Source organism: Eutrigla gurnardus (genome assembly GCF_963514095.1).
Source record: "Eutrigla gurnardus genome assembly, chromosome: 19".
In the NCBI taxonomy this organism is placed as follows: Eukaryota; Metazoa; Chordata; class Actinopteri; order Perciformes; family Triglidae; genus Eutrigla; species Eutrigla gurnardus.
The window spans coordinates 9046976-9069066 of record NC_139930.1 but is presented as its reverse complement, the minus strand read 5'-3'; the positions used below and the strand labels follow the sequence as shown (position 1 = coordinate 9069066).

General features: G+C 42.5%; 1 protein-coding gene across 1 annotated transcript in view; it reads left to right on the top strand.

The window, feature by feature from the left end:
• Positions 1-1472: 1472 nt before the first annotated feature.
• The window catches only part of LOC311030009 (uncharacterized protein), a 39591-nt gene continuing 18972 nt past the window's right edge, over positions 1473-22091 (top strand). Inside the window, exons 1-28 of the mRNA XM_084035483.1 lie at positions 1473-1545; positions 3093-3137; positions 3463-3582; positions 6371-6409; positions 6504-6564; positions 6690-6743; positions 9434-9541; positions 9657-9710; positions 11004-11057; positions 11198-11242; positions 11766-11819; positions 12316-12360; positions 12453-12506; positions 13148-13192; positions 13287-13340; positions 13432-13476; positions 14157-14210; positions 15476-15520; positions 15596-15649; positions 15865-15972; positions 16251-16304; positions 16807-16860; positions 17039-17083; positions 17377-17430; positions 19987-20031; positions 21164-21217; positions 21576-21629; positions 21772-21825. Coding sequence (XP_083891609.1) covers positions 1484-1545; positions 3093-3137; positions 3463-3582; positions 6371-6409; positions 6504-6564; positions 6690-6743; positions 9434-9541; positions 9657-9710; positions 11004-11057; positions 11198-11242; positions 11766-11819; positions 12316-12360; positions 12453-12506; positions 13148-13192; positions 13287-13340; positions 13432-13476; positions 14157-14210; positions 15476-15520; positions 15596-15649; positions 15865-15972; positions 16251-16304; positions 16807-16860; positions 17039-17083; positions 17377-17430; positions 19987-20031; positions 21164-21217; positions 21576-21629; positions 21772-21825 — 1614 coding nt within the window. The 5' untranslated portion in view covers positions 1473-1483. The remainder of the gene's footprint in view (positions 1546-3092; positions 3138-3462; positions 3583-6370; positions 6410-6503; positions 6565-6689; positions 6744-9433; positions 9542-9656; positions 9711-11003; positions 11058-11197; positions 11243-11765; positions 11820-12315; positions 12361-12452; positions 12507-13147; positions 13193-13286; positions 13341-13431; positions 13477-14156; positions 14211-15475; positions 15521-15595; positions 15650-15864; positions 15973-16250; positions 16305-16806; positions 16861-17038; positions 17084-17376; positions 17431-19986; positions 20032-21163; positions 21218-21575; positions 21630-21771; positions 21826-22091) is intronic.

Here is a 22091-nt window from a genome sequence, read left to right as displayed (position 1 = left end):
TGCCCGTTATGACTATTTGGCCCTAAGTTATTATATTTTTTATCATCCAGTGCTGTGCCATTAATCACTCCTGCTCAGCTCTCCTCCTCCTGTCCTCCTGCTCTCCATATGCCCCTCAGCTCCACTTTAGTGCTCTCCATTTCAGCCCATTAGGGCCATCAAACTAAATTTACTGCCCTTTGGTCCGTTCCCCTGAAAGGCCTCTCTCCCTGCATCACTGTCCCCCGGGGCCCAACATTCGATGTGCTTTTGTGTGTGTGTTAAATGCAATATGACAAGCAAGCGAAAAAGGGTTTTGCATGATGCTGATTTTGGTGGGTTTTTGTCCGTCACCTCTGGATACCACATATCTTTAAAACGCTGTTTGCCTCGGAAGATTTAAAGACTTCATGATGATGTGTCAATAATAATAGGTTCACATTGTGACAGCTGATGTTCTCAACCAAACTGATTTACAGTGAGAAAAATGATAGAATCGTTTTTTGTTAATTTTTCCTTGGAGTGACTCTGCTGTCTTGCTGTGAAGATGATGTGAGACAGAAGGGAGTGGAAGTAGATCAAATCCTGTCAAACTAGAGTCCATGATGTAGAAGGGTTTGCTAGAGTGCAAACCTGCAGGGTCTGCAACACGGGCCTTTCATGCAGAGTTAACTTGAAGGCTCTTGATATGGGAACAAGCAAGAGGTATTCCTGTAGGGTGCTTGTAAAAACATTAAGCTCAGTTATGTCAAGATGAATGTTAAACTTGTTGAATATCCACTCCATGATCAGAGATGCGTGCTCTAACATGAGTATCAGTACAACGATGGAAGAAGTGCAGTTTAAGGTATTGCAGTGGAATTTGGATTATTTCCTCTACTGTCAAAGTCTTCCTGGAGGCCCGATAGTTTAATTGTGTTTCACTCAATAACATGATCAACCATGAAATCTGTTGATTCTCTGAAAGGCCGTTCTCAAAGCCCTAATTCTCGTTTTGTTTCTCATCAGAATCTGTTTCTGAGGCGAGGGAGTACTCGAGGGGACGGGACGGTGCCTACAGGATCCAATCGGAAAGGTTCAGTAGGTCAAGGGGGCGTCTTTGTGGTGGATGAGGACACAGACTTGATGGATCCAACCTTCCAAATTGGCGGACAAGTCAACACTCAGTGGAAACCTTCCAGAAATGGACTTAATATAAGCCAGAAGGGAAAGCCTGAGGAGTTGGAGGAGAACATTACCACAGAAAAGAAGGCTGACTCTGGTGAGAGGGCATCATCTCTGTTCCCCCGGAAACCATCCGGTGACATCATTGACCTGGACATCACAGGTGCCCCCAAGAAGCCCTCAGAGGGATTTCCTGTGCCAAAGATCCCTACAGATCCCAGAACTGCAAAGTCGGTAATCGAGGAGGGAAGGCCCGTTGCTAACGGTAAACAACCAGACAAGGAGCACCCTGCCATCGTGACCATCGTATCCAGAGATAGAGACCTGGTCCTGGGCTCCGATGGAAAAATGTACCGGCTCCAGAGAGGACCTCAAGGCCGAATGGGTCTCCCAGGGCAGGAAGTGAGTGGTCTTCTTGTTGCTTTTATTGTTATTAGTTGTTGTTAGACAGCAAGAAGTCCTCTGAATATTGCTCTACCTGATGTACTGCACGTTGAAAAATGTATTCTTTTGTATTTAATTAGTTTATATCATTGGATATGTTTGGATATTAATGAGCAAGGCCAAGGCTTGGTTCCTACTGATTAACAGGACATTTGATGTGCATATCAGAGCGATCTGTTGTCAGATGAGATAAAAGTTCAAACGAGCCCTGTGGATGAAGAAAGTGTGACGTTGGTTTATGCTTTACAGCTTATAAGAGCTGCTCCTCATCAGCTGCCATCTGACTCTGATCAGGGAAGGTTCTCTGCTCATACGTTGATCCACATGTCTTTGATGAGCACCAATGGAACCGCACAGTTAAAGGGTCAGCGGTTTGTCATAGCATTATTTAAGTGTGACAATGGTGACCTCTGGCCGCCAAGTCATCTGATTGGTGCTGAGGGGTAAAGTCATTTTATTCAATCGGATAGTTCATCTGGTGTAAGGCGCGGGTCAACACAGGGACTGCGGGGCAGAAAGAACCAGAACCAGACCGCACATCTGGTCACATCAGGGCCTGTCCGTGGAGTCACGCTGCCATAAAATCCACAGGATCACTCAGCACGGTTCCTGTGATTGGAGGCGGCTGTAGAGAGCATGAAGGAAGATCTCCTGTGGGCGTAGTCCCTCCCTCTTCTCATGTGCTGCGTTTCAGGTCTTGCTTAGTTTTTTGTCGTTTTGCGTAAAACTTAATATTTTTAGTAAAAAGCTTGTGTTTATAGGAAGTACAAAATACTGTTTTTATAGCAAGACCACACAAAATATTATTTGAGTGGCGAACTCATGATAATAATGTCCTGGTTTTCTCCACCTCCGCGTTATCTTAACATCTCATCACCAGAACACCTTGTTTTGTAGTATTGCTTTTTTATTTCAGCATTGCCAGAGTTTTACAACTATGTGAACTTTTAGTTAAGACAAGCTGCAGCAAATCACCAAAACCGCAAGAATTGGATTTTCAGCCTCTGGGAAATGCCATGGCAAAGCTGTTGTGAAACGTATTCGTTTTAATTTGTTCATATCCAGCAGGAAATTGCACTTAAAAGGATACACTGCATGCAAACAACTGAAAGCTGTAATTACTATAAATCCCAATCGTCTTTAAGTCATAAAATCTTAGTGTTTTATTGGCATTCAAAGTGTTGGCAGTAAGACCCTTAAAATGACTCTTTAGCTTTTCAACAGGCAGTCAAATAGGCAACACACTGTGACGTTTTACAAGGATCCGGTGCTTTGCTCGTGTCTCAGGTCACAGTTATTTGCGCCTAAGGATTAGTAATAAAGTCTTGTTATGAGATCAATGGTGAAAGACACAACAGTGATACAGTTTGAGCAACGGTTTACTTCTGTTTTTTTAATTTTTTTAAAGTGGTTCATAAATACAACATCAGTTTGTTTTCATGGTGTATCCTGAAGGGTGCTTTATCCTCTTGTTGTTTTATTGAGGGTTGTTACTTGTTTGGCAGGGTTGTCCTGGTGAGCCCGGCCTGCCTGGGTTTAAAGGTGATAAGGTAAGAGAACCTTGTTTATGACATAATAGCCGATGACGAGGTGCTAAGTAAGTCCTCTTGACTGCTCTTGATTTAAGCCCACCTCTGATCTCTGCACTTCTGAAGGAGCATCCAAGGCTTTGTCTTGTGTTAAAGCTCGCTTTCACCTTCGACATTTTAATACCTACTGCTATAAACTCCTGGTCCTTCCTTCGTGACACCCATGTCATGATTATTTATGCCTGAGCCCCAATGCCGTATTAAATCACTTCAATGATGTCATGTAAAAAAACAAGTCCTGGATTAAGTATCCCATATACATTGATTTGTCTCGCATCTCTCGCAGGGTAAGTTGGGCCCTGAAGGGCGTTCAGGAAAAATGGGGGTGCCAGGACCCCCTGGACCAGCAGGTTTACCGAGCCTCTACCTGTGGAAGAACACAGCGGAGGAGTGGGCTGCCTTTCAGGTGAGAAGGTCACCACAACGTACTCCTTCTTTTGGTTGGTGCAACATTTACAGTTGTTTTCCTTCTCCTTAAGGTCGCGCTGAATTGAAAAATGCCCTTTTAACTGTTTTAATTCACATCCTCTGTCATAATGTGCACCATATTTTTATGTCAACTAGTACCAATTTATGTAAACTAGTACCAACCAATTTAAATTAATTATATCATGACTTCTATCCATCCATCAATCAAACAAATGCCTCCCCTGCCTATCCTGTTTTACTCAGAAATACATCAGAGTACAGAAGAAATGCCGTTTCAGCTCGACTTTAAACAGATTTTCTGCTCTCCCCAGCCTAATTACTCTCTCAGTGTAGAGTCAGTCCTCTTTCATAACTTGAGTTTGAATAAAGTCCAGCGCCTGCTTTTTTATGGTTTGGTTGACCATTACATATTATTACAGGATAGATCAAATGTTTCTAGACAGACTGTCTGGTCCACCTCCTTGCCATCACTGCCATCTACTTCTGAACTTAAACATAAGTTCTGAAGAGCCAGACTCTCTGAGACTTCCCTTTAGCAGCTTATACTCAGCAGGAACTACTGTATGTGCTTTCAGTGAGGCATGTTGGCTAAAAAGTGGACCAAAGCTCATGTCCCAAACTTGATGGCTTTCCCATCTGTACTTCCATCATATTTAACAGTTAAGATAAAATATGAACATGCACACTTATATATATTGGTTATAGATGTAGCCCCTGGTAGAAAATAAAAAGGAAGATCACTTTCTGGATTTATAATCAGAAGCCTGAGGGAGTTTTCATCATTATAGAGTGTTTCAAAGTTGTTTCACTTAATTGCCATTTGTAGGCATTCTAGCAGCACGGCTCCAGGGACTTTGGCCCAGACTGAAATATCTCAACAACTGTCAGACAAAATGCAACGGAATTTGATGCAAATACTGATGTACAGATAACGATGTCTCAGAATAATTTTTTCAGTGATCCAAACTTTTCATCTAGCTCCATCTTCAGGTCAAAATGTACATTATGATTTATGACTTAAACACCTTCAAAACTAAGGACAATCCCATCAGCCATAGCTGTACTTTGTGTTTTGTGCATATCAGCAAATGTTAGCATGCTAACGTGCTAAACTAAGATGTTGAACATGATAAACAGTGTAGGCCTGCCTGCTAAATGTCATGTTTGTGACTGTATTCGGCCGTGCTAAAGCTTTTACTGCTTATCACATTTTGTTTTGGAATTTCAATGTTGGAAGCACATCATCCTTTAGAACAGTGTTTCCCAGACTTAACTACTGGGGACCCACTTCATCAACCAACCTTTAGATCAAGAGAACCTTCCTGGCCATCTTTACTGTCGTTTTTGTATTACCTAGTGTTATCTTTAACAGGTAAATCAGGTAAATGTTAAGTTCTAACAAATATTAGAACAATACGAATTCTGGCCCCCTCGTGTGGCTCAAATATGTACTGCAGTGATAATGTTAAATTAAAGACTATGGAAGAAACTCTGCAAATGTATTTGGCGGTCCAAGTGTCCTGTGTTCTTTTAATTTGCTCAGTATGAACTCTTCATTCCTACATAGCAAGTACTTTTCAATGAGTCCATCATGTTGCACCGCCATGTTTCTACACTTGCCCAGAACACAGACTCTATAGTTTTATGTTTGTACAATACCTGAAGTAGTTTTCTCTAAAGTAGTGTTATTATGGTAAGGGTGGCTTCTGAGCGAGGCCAACTGCTTCTCCAGTGGTTTGAACTTGGCAGCTCACATTTACTGTAATCTTTGAAAGGGAGGGGGATCAGTTGGTTGCCATCTTCAACCACATTACTAGACGCCACCGAATCCCAGTAGCTCTCCCTTTAAAGCTGTCCGATATTATGATTTAACAAGCTATTAGCATACCCATTGGGACTCTTAACTGACCAACAATTGGGCACTTCAGACAACACAAACCACCTCTTAGAGAGAAACCCAGCTGGTCCGTGAACCTCATGGAGGCTAACATGTCCTCAACATTTAACATTTGACAATGCATAATTTTAGGATTTTCTAGAACATGTATTTTCTGCTAGTAGTAGTAGTTTCCCCGTGCGTGTGGATTTTGTGCTAAACATGATATGAATCACTTCATATAAATCCTGAAAAGTGATCACATTTCCTCATGTTCCTTCCGACAGCTTTCCGCTTGAACTCCCCAGACAAGATGACTTTTCCTTGCTCCTCTCTCCATAAGCACTTGAATAATGAATTGTCTGTGATTTAAAAGAAACCCTGGACACCAAATGTGCGTCGAGGCCAGCCCATCTTACCGAGACCCATACGATCCCCAGGCTATCTGTAAAACCTTTGACCCTGCAGTTAACGTGCGTGCAAGCCGATGCTCTCTCCTCATCTGTTTAATCTCTCTGTAGTGGTCACAGCTGTGTGATATAGCATACACTCACCAGTATGTCAGCATGATGGAGAACTGCTGTTTTTGAAATAAAGGTCTGTTAGTAGTTTGTGAGGGCGATTTGTTACTGTATGTACTTTGAACTTTATGTGGAGACTCTGTAGAGGACATTTGCATACTTCCATTCATTCTGAATGAGGGTCAGTGTAAAGGCAAAGAGAGATGTTTAACTACAGACACTGAGTTTGGGGGAAGACTTGAATTGGTCTTCAAGTTATTTCTTCACAACTTATTGGTATTATCCATGCACTTTGTTTTCTGATGTGTTTGTCATGTTTTTTTATTTCTGTATCTGTAACTGATTCTGTGTTTCCATTCTCCCTCTAGCAAACCAATTTCTACCAGTTACTGTCTGCCGGTTGGCCTGTAAGTATGCTGTGATGATTACAATCTTTTCTTTATCAGGATCTAGTTGTTGATTCAGTTCCTGCTGACCTGAGGCTGGTCTCTTCTTTGTGAGCTTGCAGAGTAAAGAAGGGCCTGAAGGACCACCTGGAGAGTTGGGCAAACCTGGCATACAGGTTAGAGATCCGTTCACAATTCTAAATGCAATAAATGATTAACCTTAATATGTACAACATGTGGAATAATATCTCCGTGTTGCATATTTTTGATTTGGTGAATGATGTGTATTTTTCCCTCTCAGGGGCCACTGGGTGACGCTGGGGTAAGAGGAAGTCCAGGGATGGCAGGAGATATGGTAAGCAGCATAATTATCTCGTATGTTGAGATGTATGAAAATCTCAAATTTGCAACAATTTGAAACTAATGTTTTATGTACGCTTACTTTCACAATAATGTGAACTCCATGGTACTGAATTGAGGCATTAGAGTGTTAAACTTTTTGGTCAGGCCTGAAATGATGGCTGGATGACACACTGTGACACACATCCTGAGCATAACACCGTGTAAAAACTAGAGGGCATAGCATCAGTGGTTCTGCTGCACCGTCGCCAGTTACAACACTTACATAGGCGTACTTATCCCCATGAAGTCTTTACGGGCCATCCGGCCCTGTGTCTCCTCATCAACCCTCCCTGTGTGCTGCAAGCATGTTCCAGTTAAACTTACACCATGGGCTCTGCTACTGTGGCTGTTAAACGGTGGATAAATTGTATTGTGAAATATTTTGTTTCACTATTAGACCTTGATGAGTTCCATCCAAAAACATTTACATTTAATGAAGCTTGTAGTTAATGACAGATATTAGAATTGACATTTTTTTGGCAGTACAGTGACATCAAATTGAAATATTGTTGACATTTTGGCCGTGATTTTATATTAATATCCCTTTATTAAAACCAGACCTGTTTGGTGTCATTGGAAACTTTGAGATGTTGATCAAAGTTTACTCTCCATGGGATCGAACAACGCTCGTTCACACAATAATGCATTAGTGAAAATAGACCCACTGGTGGTTCCAGCAGAGTGTAACGGTGTTGAGTCAAAGTAAATACAGTGTAATGTAGCTGGTGGAGCAGAGTGAGTGTGGTCAAAGAGAGTGGGTGTTTGGAAACCCTCAAGCATGTAACTCCCTATGATGTAACCGTTCTCATATTGGGAGAATAAACAGTGAAAGTATTTTTATTGCAGAATTCCACATTTGTTGCTAAATGTGATTATACTGAGCTGCAGTTGATCCAGTTTTCTCAGTTTTTCTTCTGTTTCACTGAGACCTCCCTTCTTGTTGTTTAGCCACATCAAATTTGGAAAAGGTTTTGTTTGGGGAACAGCTCGTAAAGGTAAACTCAACTGAGTCACGTCCATCTCAAAAAAACATCCTAAAATACATAAACATGCGTCCTGGAAGCCCACTGTGACATATGGAAAGTGAAAGCCTGTTACCAATATTGTGTGAGGTCTCAGCTGGGTGATGAGTTGGTACGGAGGACAAACAGTGCGGTTTGGGTTTGTTGGATTGTCTGGCATCTGCTCTGTTTAGATCCTCAGAGAAATATAGGTCCGCTGTTTGTGTTTGAATCACTGTGCAGCCTCCATGAATGAAAGCACATTTCTGTTTGTGCAGAATTAACCAGGATCTTGTCGGTGATGGACTCATTGTCTGTTAGCGCTGATGCACGTGTGTCGTATGCATGTAATCAGCGTGGCAGTTGGCGAGTCCTCCCTGCTTCGTGCTCCGGTGTTGTGCTGAAGTCTTACAAAGGCTCAAAATGCACAAGTACAAGATTTCATGGATGCTAGCCAAGGCAATCAACTAGGCTATGCAAGCTTTGCACACAGAGCTAATATCGTTAACATTAAGGCCACTCAGAGTCCATGCAGCACACTCACCGCTCTCTAAACCAGGAAACCTGAAACTAACACCTGACACAGAGACCTCGGCATCATCTCGCTGCCGTCCTTCAAGGAGAGACAATGTCCTGCTTTAATCCAGATTCTTGTCAACCGCACTGGAACATATTTGTCCAAAGAGTTTTGGTTTAGGTTCAGAAACACAAGTGAAGACCAGCTGTCTTTGTGCAACCTGTTTTTATGACTCAAAATCCTCTCTCTTACTCACTACTCATATTTGTAAATGCATTGTTTACATTTTGAATAATGAATACTGCTGCTTTAAAAGACAGTTTAATGACAATTGCAAGTGACATATTTTGTTTTTTATTTTTCAGATGTAATAGAAGATTTTGTTGCTGATGCTTTCAGGGGGTCTTAAGTGTATTTCACTCTGTGCATCTTTTTATTTAGTGTTTATTTGCTGTTGGCATAGCAACTTGAGGTGCACACCGGCCCAACCCTGAGTGGTAATGAACATTATGGTTGGTTGTGCTATCCAGTGGGGCTCACATGCACCATCAGCCCAACTATGTAAATAAAGTAGATCTTGGATTACAGCACACACCGACTTTGCCGTAATTTGTTCCCTGCTTTATTGATGCTCTGATTGTCGTATAGAGAACCTTTAAGTAGTAGTTGAAAAACATAATTCACTCGTCGCGCCATGTGGAACACCGTCTTCCTCTGCAGCTTAAATCATAACGCTGTCCACTGCCAGCACAGGTGGTGTAGCCATTCATGTGAATATATATACGTTTTCCACCTGTCTTCAGGCAGACTTATTGCAGGCCACCGTTTTCTTGACTGTGTTGTTATTCTGGTGATGCTTCGTCTGTGTGATGAATGGCTCCACTGAGTGGTGGAGAGAGTCACTTGTCTTCACAGTGCAAGTCTATAATTTATATTGTTTCCCAGTGTGGATCTCACTGTGGCTGCACTGTTTTGTGATGTCACTGTATTTCTACATTGTTTGAGTTGGGCTTTTTTGTTTTACTTTGTTGGTTTTTGTTTGTCGTCCTCAAGTATCTCCTCATGATGTCATCACTATTCACTTATAATAAAGAAGTGATCAACAGGTCATTTTTGTTGTCATAGGGAGAAAGGGGTCTCAGGGGCCCGCCGGGTCAAGCCGGGGCCCCAGGGAGAGACGGGGTAAATGGAGAAGATGGTCAGCCTGGGCCACCTGGTGCTCCTGGACCTCAGGTGGGCACATTCTCTATGGTTACAGCACATATAAGCATGAGTGTGTTAGAATGGAAAAAAAATGTGTGTTTTAATTTGTTTCAAATGTTTCCATCTTGTCTCTGATTGACCTCAGGGCCCGTGGGGATACCGGGGAGAACGAGGGTCCGAAGGGGAACAAGGTGATGAGGTGAGGAATGACACAGCACAGCTGCTATTGTGGGAGCAACCACTCAGTCCCACTTAAATTTTAGATTTACTGTTCTAAGAAGGCATGGTTTATACTGTATGCAGTTTGAGCCACAGCTCATGAATGCTATAATTTAACTTTTAACTACGTAGACTGTCACTTACTCTTTTTTCCTTTTTAAAAATAAGTTTTAACATATAAGTAGCGTCACTTTTCTCCAAAACAGTTTAAACTCTCTGGTCTTATTATTTTGGTATCCTTTCAATTGATTTTATACTGGTGCTATAACAGTACTTATACCAAAAGAGGCTAAAGTTATCAAACATATTTTTTTGTCAAATCACAAGCAGCCCTGCAATAATTTAGCCTCAATTAAAAAATTCAAATTGACAAATGATTTCATGTTATTAAAGTATATTAAAAAAACAAAGATTGACCAGAAGTTCGGTGCCGGGCTTTTGCTCATGATAGTGCTTCAAACTCGGTGCTACAGACACTTTGGTTGATACCAAATAGTTACTGAGGGTTGATATCCAGCCCATTAAGGTCTCATCTCTCAGATCTGAGCTATTGATCATTCTACTTTTTAAAGGAGTGGTTGTGTTATGTTTTTTGTCTATTGGACCCGGACTGAGAGACCAGAGGCAGAAGGCAGGTTTAAGATGTTTATTGTAACCAGAAATGAATGGTGCAGCAGGCTGGTGCGGCTGACGTGTCCGTTCGAGCTGGTTAGCAGAGGACTGCTGAGGTGACGAGCAAGCAGGTGGACTGGCAGGCAGGGATGAGTCCAATCTGGCGCCGGAGTGATGAGGACGCCAGGTTTAAATAGTCTGCTGGTGATTTGATGATTGGCATCAGGTGTGCCCGCTTGGTCCTCTGCTGCCAGCACGCCCACCGGCCACGCCCCCCAGAGCGGCTGGAGAGTGAGAGGGAAAAGGAGGGGGAAGACAGACAAGGGAAAACACACAACACAGAAACACAAAAATCCCTCCCACTGTCCTGGCAGAACCGTGACAGGTTGGCCTTCATGATTTAAACCTGCAGCAGCTGAGAAGCTGTAAACATAACTATGACTTATTATTGACATTTAAATTGATATGGTTTTATGGCTCCAATATTTTCAACTCCGCATTGGTCATAACCCAAATAGGTTTTCTCTCTTGCTGATATGATGACATGAATTATCTGTGGGTTCATCACTACTAGCTACCTTGACAAGTTGTCATGTAGGACTCTTTTTAAAAGCTGTCTCTTAGTGAGATTGATTGACCCTTCTCTCCTCTACCTCTCCAGGGTCTCCTCGGTCTACCGGGTCCAAGAGGAGAAATTGGCGAACCTGGTGAGAAGGTATTCAATCTTGCTATTTAATTTCCATCCAGCCTGAATATTTAAAATATAAATAGAATTCATCCTCATTAAAAGATTTTTCCTATACAATTCAATACAATACAGTGCGATGACCTTGGACTGTATTTGTCTTTGTTTAGGGCTCATCTGGTTTACCTGGTCCACCTGGATCGGTCGGATCAGCAGTGAGTGTCTTCCTGTTTAGTTTCTTTTTTATGTGATATTCATAAGGTGTCTCCACCAGGAACGTTTCTCCTTTATATGTGACATTAAGCTGCTGATACATAGGCAACGTTTCATGTAGGACAAGATACCGACACACTGCAGGATCAATGTAAAACAATAGGGATGAAAGCAGCAGCTGAGCTCGTGTAACACATTAGTTACACGTCCGACTGGTGTAAAATAAGAGGGACAAAACAAACAATCTGCTCTTGTGAAAGAATGACATGCACTTTTGAATGGTTTTTCATTCCTAATCCAGTCACTCCTTGAACTTCCTGGCAGCGAAGTGCTGACTTTCATTTTATCTTCGGTCTGTTTTTTTTAGTTAACTGTTTGGCATGAAATCAGAAACTCTGCCTCATGGTATTAACACAGGCACTGTGTAGTCTGTTTGATTAATCCTCCATTTGAACTCAGCCTTTTCTGTATATTTTAATGATATTGTTTTGAAGTTGATGTTTGATATTTGAATCTTCCCTGCAGGGGCCTCGGGGGAGCCGAGGCGGCTACGGGCCAGAGGGGCCCCGGGGGCCTGATGTGAGTGATGTGTCGTCTGACTATAGCTGCCTGAGAAGTTGCTCTCAAGCTTTTTGAAGAAAAGTTTTTCTGCTTTGCACTGTTTTGAATGTTGCTTCTGGGAGTGAATGTCTTCCAACAACCTGTTTCAAAGCACGTTTTCAGGAGAGTATTGGAGGAAACAAAGAATTTATTTGACTTTTGAAAAGACCTTTTGAGCAAATTTGGGGGAATTCAGTGAACATCCATCTATCCTTGTTCCTAACCATTTCCCAGCATGCTTTGGGCAAGAAGTGGCGGACATCTTATGCATGTTTTGCAGCTTTACCATCTAGACAGTTAGCTGCTTTCAGAAAACTTCAGTATAGTTAATAGACAAAATCAGGGGTGACTGATAAGTGCCTGATTATAATTATTTGGGGTGAATTTGTACTTTGATAGTATATGGTGAGAGGTTCTGACCTGATGGACGTTGTGTGGGACATCACTCATGCTATTGTGAACTTGTTGTCACCAGGGGGAGTGTGGACTGGATGGTCCTCCGGGTCTGCCAGGGCCGACGGTGAGTGGACAGACAGATTAGAGGACAAAGTATGTGTCTGTTGGTACTACTCTACAATATATGTATGATTCTTGTTTGTGTGTGTGTGGCAGGGTGCAGCAGGTTTTACAGGACGAGTTGGCGCTCAAGGAGTTAATGGCTCAAGGGTAAGATTACAACTACACCCCAACAACTCAAATGATTACTTACACGTTTCAGGTAACATCATTTGTTAGACTGTTGAAGGGAAAATTCTTCAGCCCAAGATACCATCATCAGGTGTATTGATTTTCCAACCAATCCCCCAAACCACAAATATATCAGTTTACAGTGATTAGTGAAAAAGAAAAAAGGGCACATTTCAATAGCTGGAACCAATGAGACAATTAAAGGTATACTATGTAACTTTTCTGCATTGAAATGTCTAAAAACGACCACACCTTAAGTTATGTACTTACATTATCCACAATGTTCCAAACAATTTTCAAAGCAACAGAAATCCCTCATTTTTATCAAGGTAACAATCCAGTTTTAAACCACATTTTTACAATGCATCTTTTAGCTCTTGACGTTTTTTTTTAACTATTATGAAAAAAAGGCTTTTAGTCACCAGGGAAGAGACACACATTCTGTGTTTAATGAAAACTCTTGCAGATAGAATATACATATATATTATTGAAGTAAAGTAAACGTGATTTCACTTATTTATACTTCATGGCTGGAAAGTTTCTAAGACATCTGACTGAGTGTCCAAACTGAGTTTGCAGGTTACTTCCTCTGTTTATAACCCGTTTATTGTTTCTTTCAGGGGGACATGGGACCTGTTGGCAGTGTTGGTCCCAAAGGCCCACAGGTATACATTTTGTTTGCTTTTATATGCTGCAGTTATTCAACTTGCTGGACATGTCTAGAGACCGTGTTTGGAACCTGCCTTTTCTTTTGATTAGGGGCCTCCAGGTTCAGAGGGACAGATGGGACCTCCAGGACTCAGAGGACTCCAAGTGAGTACAGTTCAAGGCAAGACTGCTAATGGGGACTTTTGACACGTTGGGGTGCTGCTTCACTCACTTCACATCAATCTCACCTCAACAGGGACATCCAGGCCTGATCGGTGCTGCTGGTCCCAAAGGAGATCCTGTGAGTTTGTTCATTTTTTTCCTTTTTTTCTGCATTTATTTTATAACTAACCTCAAAAAAATGTACAGGTGATTTTTGGGGCTTTTGAACTTGAACTGAGCAGCACATACATAAATCATATATCACACAATAATCTCTAGTGTGAACTGTCCTGGTTTACCCATTGAATCCAGTTTATTTCAGTTGAAGAAGTGGAATTAATGTCAGCATATCGTGCATGAATCCTCATGTGGGGACAACAAACAAGCAAAAAAACTAGCATTTCATGCCAGCAGCCATCAGAGTAAAGATGAATTCAGATAACAGAATGAGATGATTTTTGACAGGAAAAAAATATATAAAAACAGGCGTTCCCATCACAAAAGCATGAATTAAATTATCACTCTCACGCTCACTGTCACTGTAGAGGGAGAACCTGCCCTTGTTGAACTTCCATCTTGCATATGTCATTTCAGTTACACAACATTTACTGTGGCTCATTGTGTCACTAAAGATGTAATGGTTGATAAAAGTAAAGAATCAATCTGCTTTGGAAAGAGCAGCATGACAGAAAGGTTTGAGATCCATTCGATTCAGGCCTAGTTGTGTGTGTTGTTTATCCTGTGGATGAAGTTAAAAGGAATATCAACATTTGAACTATTGTTTCCCTATCTTAACCTGTTTCTTTTTTTCCATATCAGGGGCCTGTGGGGCCCATGGGTGCCAGGGGGGAACCTGGCTTTGAGGGGCCCATGGTGAGTTGTCCTTGAACTTATTATTCCGTTATCATTACATTACAGTACTGTAGGTACACACGTATGAACAGCTGAAAGTGTGGCAAGCAGTGGTGAAATCACTGTACTGACAGCGTACTGCAGCCTCACAGTGCCATCTAGTGGTGGAAGTGTCTCAGTGGATCATGACCCGGTGCTGTTTAGTTTTCTACTCTTTGTTTTTGTGATGCAAGGTCAGAGGAATCTGACATTAGTCTCATATCAAGTAAAGCTGGGCTGTGTGGTGTAACACATTCCCTTAGCAGTTCTTTAAAATAACTTCCATCATGACTAGCCATTTAATTCAACATATAGAGGTTTATTGCCATAGCAACATGATTGAGGGGAATTTGTCTTAGTGAGCTCACTTAAACTTAGACAGATTGTGAAACCATTAAATCACAAAGCACATACAGTATTACATTTATTAAAGCATGGACAAGTAATATCCAAACCAGCAGGCAACCTTCGGTTCTAAAAAGTGAAGCCAAGGCGTAAGTGCCTTAAACTAGCATTCTCTCTACTGGCCATCAGGGGGCGACTCCTCTTGTTGTAAAAAGAAGTCTGATTGTATGGAAGTCTATGAGAAAGTGATCCTACTTCTCACTTGATTTATTACCTCAGTAAACATTGTAAACATGAGTTTATGGCCTCAATCTCTAGTTTAATGTCAATCCAGCATGATGTTCATTTAGTGAATTATGGTCCGTTTAATGTCAAATAGTCAATAAAGCAGGGCATCCTTTAGGGCGTGGCTACCTTGTGATTGACAGGTCGCTACCACACAACAAAGCAGTTAGCTACTAAATGACTTCAGCACTTAGCTGTAAAGACCTTGGGTTTTGAAGCTAACTTTTTAACAGCTTCTCATCAGAAGCCAGATGGATCCGGATCCAGTAAGGTTGCCACTTATCCTGCCTGCAGTGCTGTTTGTAGTGTTGAGGAGGTGGACAGCTTCAAGATATGAGCTGATCTGGGACCTGGATGTCTTTTGTGAGAAGGAGGGTAAATTAAAAAGGTTGTAAGCTGGGGAGACGGGTCCTGCATCGCTGGATATTCCTCACTTTTTCAATAAGAAAAATAAAAAAAATGGTGGAAGGTGTGCTTTCTTGAGAATAGTAGTGGTGTCTTCTGTTTATCTTTGAAATTGTTTCAATATAACATAACATATAACACATATAACATATAATTTGATTCTAAATTTGAATATTGTTTCATAATCATCATACTTTTGGGATTATTTGCAGGGTGCTGCAGGGAGTCGGGGTCCTATGGGTTTTTCCGGGCTAACGGTAGGTGCTTGTCGTCGCTTTACAGACATATTTACTGCACAACGTGATGGGCTTTGACCGTCTTCTTCTTCTCAGGGTAACAGGGGACCAGATGGGGACAAGGGGGAGCCAGGACCTAAAGGCGACAAAGTAGGAGCCAGCTACTTCCTGTTCACTTACAGGAATAGTTCAACATGTTGGGAAATATGCTTATTTGCTTTCTTTTTGAGAATGAGAGGATAATATTGATACCTCTAACAGGAAGCGAAAGGCAGCAGCAACAAATTTAACGTTTTATGTATCATTCAGAAATGTCTCTGTGCCTTTTCATAGTGAGTAAATGTTATTTTATGTTTTTATTGTAGGGCATTCAGGGGGCAGCAGGTATTGGGGGTCCTCAGGGAGAGAGGGGCCCCACCGGCTTCCCAGGTTTCGAAGGCACCAAGGGCCACTCTGGCCCCAAAGGCACTGAGGTACGGTGGAGAGCCGCCATCTCTTTGTGTAACACTGCTCTACTTTAGGAGCTCTGCAGAATAAAGTCACATATTTATTTTAAATGTACACATATAAATTGATATATGGTAGTGGAACTCGAACTTTTCACATAAAATGCTGCTTGTTTTTATAACAAGTATCAAAGTATTTGAGGTGCGACATTGTATTACATGCTCTCTTAGCCAGGAGAAAGAAGCTGCCTGGTGAGGGTGAAAAAAGGAGATAAGCTTGACTGGTTTTATATTCCCTCATTCAGGGCACAAATGGAGAAACTGGTCCTCAGGGGAAACAGGGCAGCCGTGGGTTAAAGGTCAGTGATGATTTGTGCCTGTGAACACAAAGAAATGTCAGATGACTTCATACGTTGCTCCAAACATCACATTTAACAGTGAAACGTTAGAGCCTCCAGCGGCCTCCTGCATGTACATTTAACAGTAGGAATATGAAGTGAATTAACAGCTCTTGACTGCAGTAGTGCAGTGAATTTATCACGTTGCTGGTCAGGAATATTTAGTGACTCGTCATCTGTTGATCCCGGCCGTATTTTTTTACTTAAAATGAAGGGATCCCCTCTTAAAAAATCCAGCAACAGCTAACAGTGGGAACGCTCAGCAAACCGGACTCTGCAGGTCTCTGCTCCTCTGCTTACATCCCTATACTCACAGTCTTACAGTGACGCCTGCTGATGAGGGAGCGAAGCATCAACGTCAAGTGCATGTCTCTGTAAACGTCAAAGTCATACTTTGTAAACATACAAACTAACACAAACACAAATAAAGGATATTGTCACTAACATCTGAACCTCCTTGAAGGGAAACAGGGGACCAGATGGACGTAATGGCAAACCAGGACCCAGAGGGAACAAGGTATTACATTTTAAACACTAGATGATTCTAAACACAATAGAAACGTAACAATATTGCCAAATTAGAGCTAGCATACAGATTATTGTGTCCATTTTATTTTCCCCCACCAGCAGCTCAGCTTTAGGAACCCTAGAGTTATTTGGTGTTGATGTTGCCCTTTTCTCTTGCTTTTCTCCAGGGCCGGACTGGACAGAGGGGCCACTCTGGCCAACCGGGTCCATCGGTAAACTTGTAGCATGTAGTGGTAGTACAAATACAAGGCCTTAAGAGTAGCATTTTCACATCCCTAATATTGGATGCATTTCCACTGTTCTTATTATGATATAGCATATTTTTGTCACAATCATAGAATTTGATGGCTTACAAAGTCTAAAAGCTTAGAAATAGCTCTACAGAATGAACTCTGTGTGTGTGTGTGTGTGTGTGTGTGTGTGTGTGTGTGTGTGTGTGTGTGTGTGTGTGTGTGTGTGTGTGTGTGTGTGTGTGTGTGTGTGTGTGTGTGTGTTGATCTCTCAGGGTTTGTCGGGGCCACCTGGACCAGAGGGAGCAGAAGGAAAGCCTGGTACACAGGTTCCCATTCTCTATCATATTTCAACTCCATCACCTGTAACTGTCTGTGTGTCCTTGGTTCTAGTCTGTGTCTTCAAGAGGGTTCAGGGCTAAAACTGGGTACAGAGGGAAGAGACGGCTCACTGCGCATCATTACACATTTCACTTCTGGAAAGAAAAGCACAAGATTTTCTGGCTTAAAGGAGCGACACACTGAAAGACTGCTCAGATGGAAATGCCCCCAAACTGTCAAAACTGACTCCCAAGTTGAGCCTATTGAGTTGAGTTGGTTTCTCTCATGAAGTAATTGCTGGTTCAGCCAGCAGGAGGCAGTCTTTGTTCAGCACAGCAGTGATTGGTGAGCTGTTTTCTGCTCTACAAGCTGTGCAGGGTTTTGTCTAATCTGTCTCATTAATCCATAACTCTATTGTATTCATTGTTAAAAGAGAACATTCAACTTGACTGTAATAGAGAAATACATTGCTCAATTATTTCTCCTGCAAAAGCGTTTACAAGGAAAAGTTCAAACTTTGTCTGGTTCTCTTCTCCACTTTTTTTAGATCATGTTGGGTTGTTGGACAAAACAAACACATAAACGTGCACGTGGGAAGTCATGATGGGCACTTTTCTGCAATTTTATTTGTCTAAAGGACTAATCATTTTAATAATCACCAGATTATTTGCAACCATAAACTGGGACGACTCAATTTTAAAGTAGTTTTACTTGTGTCAATACAGCGTCTTGAATTTAAGTGATGTGGAGAAACACAAAAAGTTTGAAATTGATAATCACATTCTTGCCAAAAGATTGGCTAAGACGATCAATACCTTTCTTACCTGCCTGATAGATATAAAGCTACAGCCAACAGTTAGCTTAGCTTAGCATAAAAACTGGAAACAGCAAAACAGTTAGCATAGCTCTGCTACCAGCAAAACTACATCTCTCCAATGAACATGTCATATCTTGTTTGTGTACTTCACACAACAACAACAACAATTCGTGGTTGTAGGGGTGGGATCTTCCATCCATCCATTGTCATCTGTTGTCCTGCTTCCCGGTTGGACGTGCCTGAAACGCCTAACAGGTGGCGTCCTGATTAGATGCCCAAACCACCTCAACTGGCTCCTTTTAATGTGAAGGAGCAGCGGCTCTCCTCTGAGCTCCCTCCGGATGTCTGAGCTCCTCACCCTGACCACCCCTCATCATCTGTAAGGCAGAGCCCAGCCACCCTACGGAGGAGCTCATGGCTGTATCTCTGGTCACTACCCAAAGCTCATGACATGATAGATGAGGGTTGAGACGTGGATGGACTGGTAAATTGAGAGCGCTGCCTTCCGACTCGGCTCCCTCGCCACCACAACGATCCGTTCATATCACTGCTGCCGCAGCCGCACCAAATCACCTGTCCATCTCACGATCCATGTTTCCCTCACTCCTGAACAAGACCCCGGGATACTTGAACTCCCTCGTGTGGGGCGGCGACTCACTCCCAACCTGGAGGGTGCAACCCACTGTTTTCCATCAGAGCACCATGACCTTGGACTTGGAGGTAATGACCCTCATCCCAAGTGCTTCACACTTCGGTGGGATTGTGTGCCTGCCTATCTTTCAGCCAGCAGCAGTGACCGGTAAGCCATAAATTGTGTCCCAGTTCCGTGGCTGCATCCCAGGGAGGACGCAGCCTTGGCAGTCCGTCGGCCGCGCCCTTTAAAGACCGCAAAGGCCGAACAGGGCGGTCTCTGAAATGTCACCATCTGGTCTACAGAGGATTTCCTTTTTGCGTCACCAGCCACCCACGACCCTTTGTCGCCCCCGTCACCTAGCAACCGGCTGCGGCTGATGATATTTAGCATATCCAATGTTAAATGATTAAAATGGAGCCAGAGATCATATTTTATTCTTTTGATTTTACATTATGATGGATGGTGTACATCATGATACATTTCAGGCTGAGAGTGTATTCTGGCTCATCTCCTGCTGCTGATCCACTCGTAGACGCCATGTTGATTAAAATACAATCATCACCAGCGTAATTCTTGGGATAAGTTGGGCTGTGAAGGATCCAGCAGATCCTCTGAATCCTGGAAAAGAAGGCCACATTTCTCTACATGGCATGTCTGCATTTGAAAGAGTCTTCAACATGAGACCAGCCTTCCTGCAGACGCTGTGAAGCATTCGCTCTTCAAGGCAGTCCGAAGGCAGCGACTGCTATAGTCTTACAGTCTTTTATTCTCCCTGAAGTTGGCAGATCCAAGAAATAGTCCAGCACATAGTTCCAGAACTTTTTAACCTGACGTTCAGTATTTATGCCTCAATAGTCACACTTCACCTCCTCCTACTTTTTAAGACTTATGTTGACAAGAGAATAAGAGTCAACTGTGCTAATCTTGTGGCTGTAGCTTCGTGTTTAATGAGCAGATGGATATCGATCGATCATCTCAACTATAACTTCAGGATTAAATGGTTTAACATTCATTAAAGTGATTTTACTACCACCATTTACTATTTCCCCTATAAATGACCTCTCTTGGTAAACGTTGCATTGTTGATATTTTCCCTGTCTCTCTCCGTTTCAGGGTCCCTCCGGTGCCGCTGGCAGTGCTGGCAGTAAAGGAATGCCGGTAAGTCTGTTAACCACAGATGACCTCAGCATCCGGTTTATGACATCATCCCTCCAGCTCGGCTTTTTTGGCTTCTGGCCACAGGCTCAGGGTTCAGCCGAATAAAAACACATTACAGTTTTACAAGACGGTGCAGCATTAATTATGGAGGACTTTATTGTCTCACAAGCAGGCAAACACAACACTGCTGAAAAAAAGTATTTAACAAGACTGAAGAGAACCTGCTATCAGCCAGTTAAATGTATCAGGTGTGTTCGCTAAAAGTAGCTGGGGCTGATCAGAGTTCATGTCATGTAAATGCATGTGTGTGCATCACGTACCTGGCTGCAGGGATCTTATTCAGCCACAAGAGGTCTAGCACTGATGTAAGATCTGACTCAATGGTGCTGGAATGGGTTGAGGTCAGGACTCGGATCAAGCCGGTTCACCAAACTGGGAAAACATTTCTGTATGGAGCTAAAACAGAAAAGTCTTCCCCAAAACTGCTGCCCCAAAGTTGGAAGCACACAGATGTCTAAAATGCTGCATTAAGTTTTCCCTTCAATGAAACAAAGTGTCCCAAACAATGAGGAACAGCCCAAGACCGATGAGCATTTAGTGCACAATGGTTTATGTTAAAACTAGGAGAAGAAACGTCTTGATGAATTGATTTAAATGGGGCCTTGTTAACAGAGGAAAACTGGACGAAGCCGAAATGTTCTTCATTGAAAGAGTTGAGGAAACACAGGGTGAGAATTTATTTTAAAAAGGGAAATATTCCTTTAAAAATATCTCCAGAGGAACATTTAGCCAAATTAACAGTCAGCATATAATGAATTACTCAAGCCGACAAATACAAATGCAGCTTGTTGAAGAGTGTTAAATTGAATGGTAATCACCAGTGCTCTATCCATAATGACATGGCCAAATGAAATGGCCAAGAAACAATTGCTTGGCTGATTAAGCAGTAAAGGCCTGAAACAACTCATTTCAGCCAATAATTTAATAGCTCACTGCACATTTGTTAATTGCTAGAAATATATGAAAGTTTGTTCCACATTTGCACTTTTATAGTTTTGGTCAGTTTGCAAACTCTCATGCCGTTCTATGTGTTTTCACTCCTTGTGTCTTATTGTGTCTACTGCTTTTTCAGGGTTTTCCAGGAACTGCTGGAGAGCGAGGAGCAGATGGCTCACCAGGTTCTCCGGTATGTCGTTATACATCACAATGTTTGTGTCTTTTGGACAGTAAATACTGTGTGAGACTGAGTCTTTCAGAGGCTCGCTGGCCAGACAGGAAGTCTGTTGTGGAGAGGGACAGATCCTCTGAAGCAAACAGCTCAAGGGGGAGCAGATGGATTAATTGTAAATCTATTACCAGTGAAACAAATGTTTTAGCCAAACAGAAACATGGTGGTGATATCAATCATCTGGTGTGATTTACAGTCAGATACAAATGTACGTTTGATCTGTGCAATCCTGTGAATCTGATTGGCTGAACAGATAAACCGATGGTATTGACTGCTGCTTTGAACCTTTGGTGACAAGAGTGCTTTTATGTGACAGGGGCCACCAGGGAAACAAGGACCTCAGGGATCACCAGGACCCCTAGGAGACAAGGTGAGACCACAGGCAGAGAGCTGCCATGACCTCTATCAACACACACGGATATCGTGTATTGACTTTGTGTGTGTGTGTGTGTGTGTGTGTGTGTGTGTGTGTGTGTGTGTGTGTGTGTGTGTGTGTGTGTGTGTGTTCTCAGGGTTTCACAGGGAAGCCGGGCATGGAGGGACCTCAGGGACCAGTAGGCATGTATGTAAGTGATTCTTCAGCAGAGCACATAGGAGGAACGCTCCTGTACACACAGCATATACACGGTGCATGCAGAATATAAAGCACATGAACAGCATGCTCATTCCCCTACAGCAGCAGAGCAACGCCGACACTTGGCTTCTTCACAACTGTCTCTCTCTCCCAGTTGAGCTTGTAGCTGATCAGGAACCTGCAGGCGGGTTTTGACGTTATATTTGTGCTCGCCATAGTCGCCATAGACTCGCTCGTCAATCAGCTCGTTGAGCTTCA